The sequence below is a fragment of the Carlito syrichta genome, unplaced genomic scaffold (assembly GCF_000164805.1).
Source record: "Carlito syrichta isolate Samal-C Ts95f unplaced genomic scaffold, Tarsius_syrichta-2.0.1 Scaffold307214, whole genome shotgun sequence".
NCBI classification, from domain to species: Eukaryota; Metazoa; Chordata; class Mammalia; order Primates; family Tarsiidae; genus Carlito; species Carlito syrichta.
Genome location: NW_007251310.1, coordinates 943,131 through 957,641, shown reverse-complemented (window position 1 = coordinate 957,641; position 14,511 = coordinate 943,131). Strand labels below are relative to the sequence as shown.

Genomic DNA, 14,511 nt, shown 5'->3' with positions numbered 1-14,511 from the left:
AAAAAGTTTGGTCGACATTTGTGGATTATACTAGTAAATTATAACTTAAACTTTAGAACTAGGAAAGAAAAGTATAAGGACAACTACATGTAGTTAAGATGAAAGATCAGATGCCTCACTATTCACTTTTTAAAATTACAGACACCTTTAACTTAACACTTACTGCGTACTAGACACTGTGCAAATAATTTAGTGTATATTATCTCAGTCCTCCTATCTTAAATTCTTAATGGCCTACAAAGATGTGTAGTGGTATCCCCACTTCACAAACGACACTAGGGTTCAGAGAGGTTAAGTTCGCTTGGCTCACTTAGTAAGTGGCAAACTCAGCACTTGAGCTCAACCTGTGTTGTTTATGGCGAACACCAAGCTGACCAAGCTGATGGGTGGTGCTAAGCTGTCAAGTTTTTTCCTTTTCTTTTTCAAATTTCCTTTTTACTCATCATTGCTTTGCATGGAAATGCTGGATAAAAGGTACTGCTTCTTCATCCTTTTAAAAAGGTTCTTTCTAGGTAATAAACATAATTCATCAAAATATACAGAGTGATGGGTAATAGTGGTCATGGTTGAATGCCAGTAGGTTGTGTTGTATTGTATGAAGTCATAAGGAGTATCCTGAGACATGTGATTTACATGAGGCAGAAAATAATCTTATGTAATTGATCCTTACTTTGTGTTCATTTGGGTCATTGCACTTAACAGAATGTAAGGAGAAAATTATAAAATATCTGAAGGTTGCAGTGGATGTTACACATGTTTAAGGTGGCAATGTGACAAACAATAAAAAAAAAAATCTAAGAAAAACCTGAAAGGTTACCTAATGAATCTTTATAAGATGAAGTGTTGTTTTTAAAGGTATATGCTGACAATTGTTCTCACCATCTAAACAGCAGGGACCATAAACCAAAATACTCACAAGAATCAGACAAGTAACAGAGATGAGTGAACATGGGCCAGGTATTACTTGGTAGAGTGTCATGAGGATTGTGACAAACTGCTTCTTCTAACATGAACACCTCTGCTCCGCTCAGCTGATTTGTTGGCATGTAGGAATGTAGGCACAGTGTTACCAAATCTCTTTAAAATTTGGTTTATGTGTGAAATATTTTGCTTTGTACATGTGACAGCTAATTCAGATTTTAAAAACTGATGTGAAAGCCAAATTTTAAAAAACATCTTGGGCCATATTTGGCCTGTGGGCCACCATTTTGCAACCTTTGATCTAAAGAATATTGAATCTGGGCATAGTGGCTAACGCCTGTAATCTCAGTGCTTTGGGAGACTGAGGCAAGAGGACTGTTTGAACCCAGGAGTTCAAGGCCGTGAGCTAATGATACCACTGCACTTCATCCTAAGTGACAGTGAGACCCTGTCTCAAAAAAAAAAAAACAAGTATCAAAAAAATAGCAAGAAAACTTTGGGTTGGATTAACGAAACACAAGACAAGTAGATGAGATGTTAGAATAAACTGTTTAGGCAGGTTATAGATCTACAGGAATTTATAATTATTTGTATTTTTAGATGACTGATGAGTTAGCCCCAAAGAATCAAGAGTGTTGCCCCAGGTGTGCTGTGTGGATATGCAGAGAGTTTTAGGACAAGGTTTTTAGGTATCTTCTTTTGAATTTGCTATTAAGGAGTGGAATAAACAAGGCTTATGTACAATGGTAATTTTATTTGTTTACAGGGAACAGAAAGAACAGCTTCAAAAGATGAAAGACTTTGGGTCTGAGCCACAGATGGCTGATCATCTACCACCTCAGGAATCAAGATTGCAGAATACATCTTCAAGACCTGGAATGTATCCGGTATGGGAGAATGTATGCTCAGAAAATGAAATGGTTTCTACTTTACACATTTATAGTTGTTTGATTTTGTTTATATTAAATAAGTATACATTTTATCTACAAACTTTGGAAAAATAAAAGTTTTTAGGAATCGCCCTAATTTGGGATAAGAAGAAGAAAGAGAGGGTGTGGTACATTGGGAGAGGGGGTAAGAGTGCTGAGGGCCTAGATTAGCAGGATTTTTTTCCTTTTTTTAAACAACTTTATTGAGATATAATTTGCATACCAGATAATTTACCCATTTTAAGAATACACTGATTTTTTTAAAACTGAAGTTAACCAAGTTTTGCAACTGTCACTGTAATCCAATTTTAGAACATTTTTATCACCCTGGTAAGATCCTATGCCAGTTTACAGTTAGTTAATCCTCTCTCCTACCCCTATTCCCAGGCTCACCTACTTTGTCTCTTTAGATTTGCCTTTCTGGGTATTTTGTATAAATGGAATTCTACAATATGTAGTCTTTAGTCTTCTTTCATGTAGCACAATATTTTTAAGGTTCATCCATGCTGTAGCACGAATCAGTACTTCATTTCATTTCCTCTGCTCCCCTCTTTCTTCCCTTCCCTCCCTTTCTTCACATCTGTCTGTCTTTCTTTCTGTCTTTCTGACAGGGTCTTACTCTGTCACTCAGGCTGGAGTGCAGTGGCAAGATATCTCAGCTCACTGAAGCTTCAACCTCCTGGGCTCATGCAATCCTGCCACCTCAACCTCCCCAGTAGCTGTGACTACAGGCACATGCCACCACACCCGGCTCATTTTTGTATTTTTTGTAGAGACTAGGTTTCACTATGTTGCCCAGGCTGGTCTCGAACTCGGAATTCCTGGATCCAGTAATTTTCCTGCCTTGACTTTCCAAAGTGCTGGGATTATAGGCATGAGCCACCACACCCAGCCGTCATTTCTTTTAATCACTTAATATAACCTATTGTATGGATATACCATATTTTGTTTAACCATTCACTGGTTGATGGACTTTGGAATTGTTGAATAATGCTGCTATGAATATTTGTGTACAAGTCTTGGAGTGAAAAAATGTGTTTATTTTCGGGGATTTCTACCTAGAAGTAGAATTGCTGGGTCATGATCATTTTGTGTTTGACTTTTTGAAAAATTGGCACACTGTTTTCCAAAGTAGCAGCATCATTTTACGTTTCCACTAGCAATTTGAGGGTTCCTCTTTCTCCTTCTCCATATTCTTGCCATCATTGTTTTTAATCTCTTATAACCATTTTAGTGTGTATGAAATAGTATCTCGTTGTGCTTTTAATTTGTATTCCTCTGATGACTGATGATTTTGTGCATCTTTTCATGGCTTATTGCCCATTCATATATCTTCTTTAGAGGAATAGCTGTTCAGTTCTTTTGCTTATGTGTGTGTGTGCATGCACATATTCAGAATATATAAGACTTTTATAACTCAATAATAACGCAATATATGTATATATACGCATATATATATGTGTATATGTTTCTTATTATTTGTGTTATTATTGAGTTATAAGAGTCCTGTATATTCTGAATTCAGGTTCTTTATCAGATATGAGATTTGCATATATTTTCTTCTCTGACTTGCTTTCATTTTTCTGATTATCTTTTATTTATTTATTTATTTATTTTTTCATGCGATTTTAAAAAATTTTTTTATTAATCAATATTTTTTATTATGGTTTTGTGGGGTACAGTTAAGGGTTAGGTGTACAATTACGTTTCATTCAGGCACCCTGTTGATAAGAGGCGTTTTCCCATCCCCAGACAGATATTTGCTACTGTTAATCCCATCCCTCTCCCCCCCTATGGTTATCTTTTAAAGCATGAAGTTTTGATTTTTGAGTGAATTCAGTTCATTAATTTTTTTCTTATGAATTACAAAACATTTTAATTTCCACTGATGTGAAAACATAGTGGTCTGCTAACCCACTAAGCTATTTACTCTGTTCTCCAGCCTCCAGGGGCCTATAGACCACCCCCTCCTATGGGTAAACCACCAGGTTCGATTGTAAGACCCTCTGCTCCACCAGCAAGATCATCTATTCCTGTGACCAGGCCACCTGTCCCAATACCACCGCCACCTCCGCCTCCTCCTCCCCCTCCACCACCTCCAGTGATGAAGCCACAAACTTCAGCTACAGAACAGGAGCGCTGGGATGAAGATTCTTTCTATGGGCTCTGGGATACAAATGATGAACAAGGACTGAATTCAGAATTCAAGTCGGAAACGCCAACAATTCCATCTGCTCCAGTATTACCACCCCCACCTGTTCACTCTTCCATTCCCCCTCCTGGCCCAATGCCTATGGGTATGCCACCAATGTCCAAACCACCACCAGTGCAGCAGACTGTTGATTATGGCCATGGCCGAGGTGAGTAATGGTGGTGAACTTGTGTTTGAGGTTCTGTAGGAATTGTTAGCTTCAGCTTTGGCTTTTTTAAACTTCACACTTAAAGTATTTTTTCTCTGGTTTTATTTACCAGATATATCCACTAATAAAGTTGAGCAGATACCCTATGGAGAAAGAATAACTCTACGCCCAGACCCACTACCCGAAAGATCAACTTTTGAGACAGGTAGAATTCCCAGAGAGATTAATATTTTTAAACATTTTAGGACCCAAGTATCACATAATTTTCCTTTTGGTAAGATTATCTGGGCTACCTCTTTAATACAGTCAAAAGATTTTAAAATTGAATTTAGGCCAGAAATTTATACTAGTTCTAAAGTTAGACTTGTATTTTTCTGTTTTTATTTCTGAAAAAGGGATCTAGTTCTTATTTCATACTAATTGTTTTTGTAGAACATACAAGCCAACGTGATCGTTATGATAGAGAAAGAGACCGTGAGCCTTATTTTGATCGCCAAACTAATGTTATAGCAGATCATCGAGATTTTAAAAGGGATCGTGAGGCACATAGAGATCGAGACCGGGATCGTGGAGTTATTGACTATGACCGGGAACGATTTGACAGAGAACGCCGACCCCGAGATGATAGGTATGCTATGAAAAATATCTTTGCTAGGTGTGCAAATTCCCATATACTTAAGTTCAATGAAATTATTATCTAGGGGAAATTTAGTAAATGACATATTCTTCTCATGAATATGTATGTATAATTTGGAGAGGAAAAGCAATTCTGGATCAATTCTTAGGAAAGAAGGTCCTTGCATTGGTAGCTTGAATTCTAGAGAATTAAATGGGAGACAGTGATGCCAAAAAGGAATGGAAATGGTATTGTCAATAAAGGCACAGTCATTACTCAGTAAGCAGGTGATTTATTTTTGTAGTCTGAGTGTTTTAGATATGTGTATATAAGATAGATCTCAATGAAAAAACAAAATCAAAATATAAATACTGATGATGGTAGAGTAACTGTCCACAGGGAAAACTGGGCAGATAATAGTTTTGCATTATAAGCAGAGACCTCCAAATATTTTTATTTACCAAAGCATTTCCTGTTATACCTTCTAGGACCCAGTCATATCGAGATAAAAAAGATCATTCCTCATCTAGAAGAGGTGGGTTTGATAGGCCATCCTATGACCGGAAATCTGACCGACCAGCCTATGAAGGACCATCCATGTTTGGAGGTAGAGTGATGCCTTATTAACTACAAGGAGGTTGAGAATGTAAAGTGTGCGAGATGCTTTTCTATCGTAATTGTGAATTTAAACTGTACTAAAAGTATTTGCAGGTTTCTCATAAATAGTAGCATTATCATAAAAAAATAGCAACATGATTAATGAAATAAAACATGATTTTTATATTATTAAAGAAATTTTAGACAGTAGAACAAAATGACTCATCTTACCATCCACCATACTACATTATATTTTTTTGTATTTTTTCTCATACTCTCTTCATGTACATATTTATGAAGTTGCAATAAAAGTATAAATACAAGGTAAAAATAGTTTCTTTATCATGCTTGTTCTGACTGATACTGCACCATACACATTTTCTATATGTAAACCTATTATATTGTGACATTCCATTCAGTGGCTAAAATACACGGCCATCATTGTTGAATATTTAGATTGCTTTCAGCTTTTTATGGCTATGAATTATACTTAAACTAGAAACTCATATCTATTTATGGTGAATATGCTTTCCTAAGCAGGTGATTCTTGTTTTTAAAACTAGTTCTAGGAGAAGTTACAGAAATCAGGACTTAGAATTTATTATTCTTCTCTTGTGTCTTCTTGCTTAACTTCCCTACATTTAAAACAAGGATGAATTCAGTATTTTGCAGAACATTTTGTTTGCCTGAAATTATACCTAAATCTTCACTTTCTTGATTTTGATAGGTTTATATTACTTTGAACTACTTCTAGGTAAAGTTAAAATTGATCCTAAAATTATTAGAGTTGGTCTGAATTATATTCCTTAGGATAAATGGGGAGAGTTGGCTTTCAAAATAGTTACTATATGAATAGTAATTTTGTTCACCTGCTGGAATCCTAGGAGAACGAAGGACTTATCCAGAGGAGCGACTGCCCCTACCAACTCCTTCACTAAGCCACCAGCCACCTCCAGCTCCACGGGTTGAGAAGAAGCCTGAATCTAAGAATGTGGATGATATTTTGAAACCACCGGGCCGGGAAAGCAGACCTGAGAGGGTGAATCCTTATGAAATTGACTAGTTTTCTTGTAAATCAGATTATGAAAAGAGATCGTTTTAATATCCTGAACAGAATTTATTTTATTTTTCTGCAACATAGTAGTAATAGCAGATTCAAGGCATTTTACCATCTCTAAATCTCTATGTAATCTCATAAACTGCCTACACTATAGAATCCTTAAGAAATTAGAGCTGGGGAGAGGGATGCCAAAAAAAAAAAAAAAAATTAGAGCTAAAGTGCTTGACAAAAACAGATGTTGAAAACATTTAAAAATATTCATAGAGCTCAATTGCATTTTGAAGAGAGAAAAAGTAAATTTTGTTTTATGGTAGGTGGAACAAAAAAAAGAGGAAGAATTAGGAGATTTGATGGGCTTAATTTCCTAGTGACCTTCAAATGTATACTTTCTTTTAAATTTGTCATACATTACAGATTAATTAGACTCCATTTGAATAAACTGGTACTGGAGATTCCAGCATATTTTGATTCCACATATAGACTAATAGGTCATGGTTTTAAAGTCTTTTGCCTACTATTTTTTTTAAATTTTACTTTAAAGATGTGGGGTACAATTCAGGATTAGGTATACAAGTGGTCATCGTACAGGTAAAATTTGGGCCTCTGTTTGGTCCCCACTTTGCCTGGTTTGAGATCAGGTACCCTTATTAATGTTGTATGTCAGCCAGGCTCGGTGGCTCAGCCTGTAATCCCACACCTTGGGAGGCTGAGGTGGAGTGGCTTGCCTGAGCCCGTTCGAGACCTGCCTGGACAACTCAAAAAAAATTAAAAAAAAAAGGGTTGTATGTCCCCTGCCATCTTTATCCCAGTAGGATCCCACTATTGCCAATCCCTTTCTTAAATTATTATGGTGATTGTTCAGGGTCTCCTTATGAGTGAGAACATATGGTACTCTGCTCTTTGTTTCTGTGAGTATGATGGCCTACTATTAATATAGAGCGACTTCCCCTTTCCCCTTTCGTGGTTGCTGTTTGCATGATTAATATCTTTTTTTGTTTGTTTTGTTTTGGTTTTTTTTTTGATTTGGAGTCTTACTCTGACGCCCAGACTGGAGTGCAGTGGCTGCTCCCAGCCACCGCAGCCTCGACCTGCTAGGCTCCGGCCATCCTTCCATCTCAGCCTTCCAAGTAGCCGGAATTACAGGCGCGCACTACCATGCCCGGCTAATTTTTTGATTTTATTGTAGAGATGAGGTCTCGTCTGCCCAGGCAGGTCTCAAACCCGCGGGCTCAGGCAATCCACTCACTTCGGCCTCCCAAAGGCACGGGATTACAGGCTGAGCCACCGAGCCCGACTTGTTTGTTTTGTTTTTTTGAGTTGAGTCTCACTCTGTCACTAAGACTGGAGTGCAGTGGCTGCTCCCGGCCACTGCAGCCTCCACCTGCTGGGCTCTGGTGATCCTTCCACCTCAGGCTTCCAAGTAGCTGGAACTACAGGCGTGCGCTACCATGCCCGGCTAATTTTTTATTTATTGTAGAGATGAGGTCTCGCCAACTTGCCCAGGCGGGTCTCGAACCCACGGGCTCAGGCAATCCACTCACCTCAACCTCCCAAAGTGCTGGGGTTACAGGCTGAGCCACCAAGCCCAGCCGATTAAGATCTTTTACCATCTCTTTACTTTCATTTGTTTGTGTCTTCTTTTTTTTGAGTCAGAATTTTACTTTGTCACCTAGGCTGGAGTACAGTGGCATGATCATGGCTCACCACAACTTCAGCCTCCTGGGCTCAGACGATCCTTCCACCTCAGCCTCTTGAGTAGCTGGGATTACAGATTGCTGCATGCCACCACACCCAGCTAATTTTTTTGTAGAGATGAGGCCTTGCTATTTTGCCCAGGCTGAGTTTGAATTCTTGGGCTCAAGTGATCCTCCCATCTCAGCCTCCTGAGTAGCTGGGATTACAGGCACATGCCACCACACCAGCTTTCATTTCTAATTATAGTAATTTGAATCTTCTCTTTCTTCTAGCTAATAATTTCATCAATTTTGTTGAGTTTTTCAAAGGAACCAGCTTTGATTTTTCTCTATTGTTTTTGTATTCTCTGTTAACTTCTGCTCTAGTCTTGATTGTTTCTTCCCTCTCTTTCTTCAGTTTTAGTTTGCTCTTCTTTTTCCATTGTCTTAAGGTGGAAGGCTAGGCTGTTGACTTGAGATCTTTCTTCCTTTCTACTATAGGCATTTATAGCAATCATTTTCCTTTTAAGCACTGCTTTGGTATATCTTATAAATGTTGGTATGTTGTATCTTCATTTTCATTCATCTCAGAGTATTTTCTGATTTCCTTTTTTTTAATTTCATCCTTGACTTATTGGTTATTTAGGGGTATGTTGCTTGATTTCCACATATTCGTGAGCTTCCCAAATATTGTTGATTATTAATTTCTAATTTTATTCCATTGTGGTCAGATAGCATACTTTGTATTATTTCTATCCTTTCAAATTTATTAAGGTTTGTTTCATAACTGATTATATAGTCTATCCTGGAAAATGATAGCTCATTTTTAACTAAATCTCATTGCAAAAAAATCTTTTCTGAGTGATTTTTTTTGTTGTCATTGTTCATTGTGTTTCAGATTGTTGTTATAATGAGAGGATTGCCTGGCAGTGGAAAGACACATGTTGCAAAACTTATTCGAGTAAGTATGGGAAAGTCGAAAAATCAGTTGCTTGTGTTTGCCACTTGCCTTCTTAGCAAGCAGTGTGCTATGGATAGAGGTATCTTCCGTTCGATACGTTAAGAGTTGGCCTGTGTAGTAGATGTCATATACATTTTTATCTACTGAGACAAAACATTTTTGCCTCTGCTTTATTTGAAGCCATAAGAAGACTATATATAAGCCGGGCTTGGTGGCTCAGCCTGTAATCCCACGCTTTGGGAGGCTGAAGTGAGTGGATTGCCTGAACCCGTGGGTTCGAGAACCACCTGGGCAACCTGGCAAGACCTCATCTCTACAATAAATCAAAAAATTAGCCAGGTGTGGTAGCGCGCGCCTGTAGTTCCAGCTACTTGGAAGGCTGAGGCGGAAGGATCGCCGGAGCCCAGCAAGGTCGAGGCTGCGGTGGCCGGGAGTGGCCACTGCACTCCAGTCTGGGTGACAGAGTGAGACTCCAACTCAAAAAAAAAAAAGAAAAACAAAAAGAAGACTGTATATTATTTAGTCACAAGAGGGAACTTTGGTGTGAACATTCACTAATCTCACTAAATTCTTTTTAACTGTCTTGATGATATGATTCTTAGGATAAGGAAGTAGAATTTGGAGGACCTGCACCTAGAGTTCTAAGCCTGGATGATTACTTCATCACTGAAGTAGAAAAGGAAGAAAAAGATCCAGATTCTGGAAAGAAAGTGAAAAAGAAGGTATGGTATTCCTCTCAGATCACATTCTGATTCATTAATAGTATTTAAGGAAAAATATGTTCAGAGGGAGATGTGACTTTTTTAAAGACAAAACATTAGTACTCGGGTGTGAAGGAAGGAGTACAAAGTCATCTCTTCAGATGCTAACCAGGGAAATGTCTTAGGATGATTCTTTGCTTTTGCTAATTCCAGATCTCTCTTGGGGGATTTAGGTAATGGAATACGAATATGAAGCCGAGATGGAGGAGACTTATCGCACCAGCATGTTCAAAACTTTCAAGAAGACTCTAGATGATGGATTTTTCCCCTTCATCATTTTGGATGCCATCAATGACAGAGTTAGACATTTTGACCAGTTTTGGAGTGCAGCAAAAACCAAGGGATTTGAGGTATAGACTTAAAAGAACTTTGTGTTGTGATGCAGATGTTTTATTTCTTTGCCTAATTGTTATTTATTCTTGCTTAGGTATATTTGGCTGAGATGAGTGCAGATAACCAGACTTGTGGCAAGAGAAATATTCATGGAAGAAAGCTTAAAGAAATAAATAAGGTGATTTTCAGAAACATGGAATAATGGAATAAAGTTACACACTGCATAATAAAATTCATTCCATGAGGGACTGCATATACAATGGTGGTCCCATAAGATTTTAAGCCGGCCGTGGTGACTTGTGCCTTTAATCCCAGTACTTTGGGAGGCCAAGGTATTGAGCCCAGGGGTTCGAGATCAACCTGGGCAACTTGGCAAGACTGCATGTCTAAAATTTAAAAAAAAAAATTAGCTGGGCATGGTGGTGCGTCCTGTAGTTCCAGCTATGTGGAAGGCTGAGGTAGAAGGATCGCCTGAGTCCAGTAGTTCAAAGCTGTCACTGCACTCCAGCCTGGGCGACAAAGTGAGACTCCAAAATAAAAAAAAAAAGATTAGCACTATATTTTTACTCTACCTTTTTTGTGTTTAGATATACAAATACTATTATATTAAAATTGCCTGTAGTATTCAGTAGAGTAACGTGCTCCACATACTTGTAGCCTAGGTGATGTGGTAGGCAGACCTATCTAGGTGTGTGTAAGTACACTCTCTGATGTTGGCACAGGAACAAAATCACCTAGTTATTTATTTCTCAGAATGTATTCCCATTGTTCACTGATGCATGAGTGTACTCTAAACTTAATTTTGTCTGCATCAGCACTGTTGTCTGGAAGCTCTTATTTATCTCATTTTCTTTCGTAGTCTCTTTTTTTTTTTTTTTGAAGTTGGAGTCTCATTCGGTCACCCAGACTGGAGTGCAGTGCCCGCTCCTGGCCACTGCAGCCTCGACCTGCTGGGCTCCGGCGATCCTTCCACCTCGGCCTTCCAAGGAGCCAGAACTACAGGCGCGCGCTACTGCACCCGGCTAATTTTTGATTTATTGTAGAGATGAGGTCTCGCCAAGTTGCCCAGGTGGGTCTCGAACCCGCGGGCTCAGGCAATCCACTCACCTCAGCCTCCTAAAGCGTGGGATTACAGGCTGAGCCACCGAGCCTGGCTCATAGTCTCTTTTCTACTTGCTTTAGTAAATGTTGCTTTTCATTTGTATATAAATGAAAGAGGTGGTCTTGCTCTTCCTAGAACTGGCCTCTTAGACTACACAATGCTAACTAAATTTATCTTATATGCTCACTTGGTCTTTGAGTGGTTTCCAGAGATACTGAATCTCTGAATCTCTCAATTAGATGGCCGATCACTGGGAAACTGCACCTCGTCACATGATGCGTCTCGACATTCGTTCTTTGCTGCAAGATGCTGCTATTGAAGAGGTGAGTGTCCTTTGGCTTGGATGCAGTGCAAGGTGGCATCATTTTTTCACGTTGGAAAAATTTTAAACCTACAAAAAGTTACATGAATTTCACAAGAATACCTGTTCACCTTTAATCGAGATTCACCAGTTGTTAATTTTGTGCCACATTTTGCTCTATATGAATATGTACATATTAGTATTATATTAATGTTATTACAATGATTGTGAAACCATTTAGGAGTGAAGTTATAGACTTCATAATCCTTTACCCTTAAATACTTGTATAGGTATCTCCTAAGACAAGGTTATACTTTTTTTTGTTGTTTGTTTGGGGTTTTTTTTGAGTTAGATTCTCACTCTGTTGCCCAGTCTGGAGTTCAGTGGCATGCTGACAGCTACCGCAGCTTTGGCCTGCTGGGCTCAGGCAATCCTTCCGCTTTAGTCTTCCAAGTAACTGAAACTGCAGGCACATGCCACTCTGGTTAACTTTTTGATTTATTGTAGAAATGTGGGCTGACCAAGTTTCCCAGGCTGGTCTTGAACCCATGAGCTCAGGCAGTCCTCTCACCTTGGCTTCCCAAAGTGCTGGGATAATAGGCATGAGCCACTGCACCTGGCCAAGGACACACTTTTTACAAAACTAGTTATTTACCAAATTCAGGAAGTTAAACATTGATAAAATACTATATTAAGTCATAGAAATTTCCTGAATTAAGTTTCTGAATTATCTCATATATGGTTTTTATTCACATTTCACCAGTTGCCCCTATAATGTGTTTTATAGCAATTTTTAAAAGTTCAGGTTTCAGTCTTTTAATATAAAAAAGTTTCTCAACCTTGTCATTGTCATGAAAGACAAATAATTTTTGAAGAATATAGGCCAGCTGTTTTGTAGAATTTGGGCTTGTCCATTATTTCCACATGTTTAAGGTTTAAGTTTAACATCAGGAGGAACACTACCTAAGTAATACTGTTTTCTCTCAGTGTATCACATTATGAGTTATATGATGTCAGTTTGTCTCATTACTGGTGATTTAAGTGTTGATCTCTTGGTTAAAGTGGTATCTGTTAAATCTTGCTACCTTTTTCTTTTTGTAGTAAGCAGTCTACAGGGAGATACTTTCAGTGTGTTAATATTCTGTTCACCAACCAATTTTCACTTATTGGTAATTCTTGCCTGAGCCACTTATTAATTAGGTGGAAGAAAATATTCATCTTGAAACAGGAGAGATTTTCTATTTTAATCAGTTGTATCCTGTTTTGTTTGATTTTTCCAGTGAGTGAGAGTTATACATACCCAATGTCATAGTGTTGTTATGTGATTTTAACTCCCGTGCTGTTCCTCAGCCCATTTCCTTCTGGCTTCTGCTCCTATCATTGTCTTGTGTCTTTCACCAATGATTGTTACAACAGTGGATATGTCTCTCTTCTCATGTTGTTTAATTTTGCAGCCATATGTAACATAGTTGACCATTCCTGCCTTCTTAATTTAAAACATATTTTCCCCATGCCTTTTATGAGTCCATGTTCTTTTGGTTTTCATTTAGTCTCTCTGGCTATCCCTTTTCAGTCTCCTTTGTTGACTTCTCTTGCTACACAGTCCTCAAAAGAGACCCTTTAGGGCTCTATACTATTAACAGTAACATTTCTGAATATAGTTATTATAGGTGATTTTTATGATTCTTCTTTCTACTTAGTAATTTTCCAAATTCTCTGCAAAAAAAGCAGGTATTCTCTTAGTAAACTTCAAATTCAACCTATTCAATATGTAGTTCATCCAAACCTGTTTCTTATCTAGTATTTTCTGTTTTAGTAATTGGAACCAGCAGTCACTTGATTATTGAAACCAATAATCTGAAAGTTTTCCCCGATTCTTTCCTCTCCCTAATACAGTTGTTCAGTTTCATCTTTCTACCTATGTAGTCAGCTACAAGTTTTCTCAATTTTATCTTATAAAATTTCTCCAATTCATCTCCTCTCATTTCTATTGCTACCATTCTAGGCCAGGCTACTATCATCCTGCTTTTCACTATGCCTTCTTATATTTTGAAATGTGAATCATATACATGTTTTACCTGACTGGAAAAAATACTTGCTAAAATTTTAAAAAAGAAATTGTAATAATCCATAGGTATTTAAAACAGGTAACCATCTATTTAGGATGGCTCATTATACTTATTAATTTTATAGAGAATTATAAAGATGACTATTCCAGGAAAATTAAAAGCAGAATTATTATTGTCTTTTATCTGTTCTCTTTCAAAATTTGGAATGTTAAAATTACTTGATATGTAGCAATGAGACTGTGCTAGCTTGCTCTGGGCGATTGTGCTCCTTCCATACCTCAGTGAGGGAGCCAACATTTTTCTAAATGTTAACTCAACCTTTTTTATTTTTTTAAATGATTATTGGCATGATGTAGGTAGAGATGGAAGATTTTGATGCAAATATTGAAGAACAGAAAGAAGAAAAGAAAGATGCAGAGGAAGAGGAAAGCGAACTGGTAGGAGACAGACCAACCACTTTGAACAGTGTCTCTTTATTAAAATTCTTAAGGAGGGTTTAAGTTCAAATCTGTGGTCAAACTACTACTGTTGGCATACGTTTTAATGATAAAAGTTTCCATAATTATCTTCGAGACTTTTGAAGATAAAGTAACATTCTCTTTGTATTTCTCCAGACCAAAAGAATGCTCTACTATGTTGTTAAAATTTTAATAGAGTGCTAAAAAACTTACCCTTGTAGTCACTCATCTATTTCTGGGTGGTTTAAGGGGAGTGTGCTTAAGAAAATCAATTACCTATGAAAGTGCATTCTCAGATTCCAGCAGATATGTGGTGCAGCCTACCCAACATATGCGTAATTGTCTCTCCTTTGCTACAAGATCTCAAAAT

At 37.8% G+C, this 14,511-nt stretch overlaps 1 protein-coding gene across 1 annotated transcript in view; it reads left to right on the top strand.

Moving 5' to 3' along the window:
* YLPM1 (YLP motif containing 1) overlaps positions 1 to 14,511 on the top strand; it is a 64,387-nt gene that overhangs the window by 35,018 nt on the left and 14,858 nt on the right. Inside the window, exons 6-17 of the mRNA XM_008064171.2 lie at positions 1,688 to 1,808; positions 3,793 to 4,210; positions 4,323 to 4,415; positions 4,643 to 4,838; positions 5,315 to 5,433; positions 6,308 to 6,462; positions 9,055 to 9,117; positions 9,720 to 9,839; positions 10,052 to 10,228; positions 10,306 to 10,389; positions 11,553 to 11,636; positions 14,040 to 14,120. Coding sequence (XP_008062362.1) covers positions 1,688 to 1,808; positions 3,793 to 4,210; positions 4,323 to 4,415; positions 4,643 to 4,838; positions 5,315 to 5,433; positions 6,308 to 6,462; positions 9,055 to 9,117; positions 9,720 to 9,839; positions 10,052 to 10,228; positions 10,306 to 10,389; positions 11,553 to 11,636; positions 14,040 to 14,120 — 1,711 coding nt within the window. The remainder of the gene's footprint in view (positions 1 to 1,687; positions 1,809 to 3,792; positions 4,211 to 4,322; positions 4,416 to 4,642; positions 4,839 to 5,314; positions 5,434 to 6,307; positions 6,463 to 9,054; positions 9,118 to 9,719; positions 9,840 to 10,051; positions 10,229 to 10,305; positions 10,390 to 11,552; positions 11,637 to 14,039; positions 14,121 to 14,511) is intronic.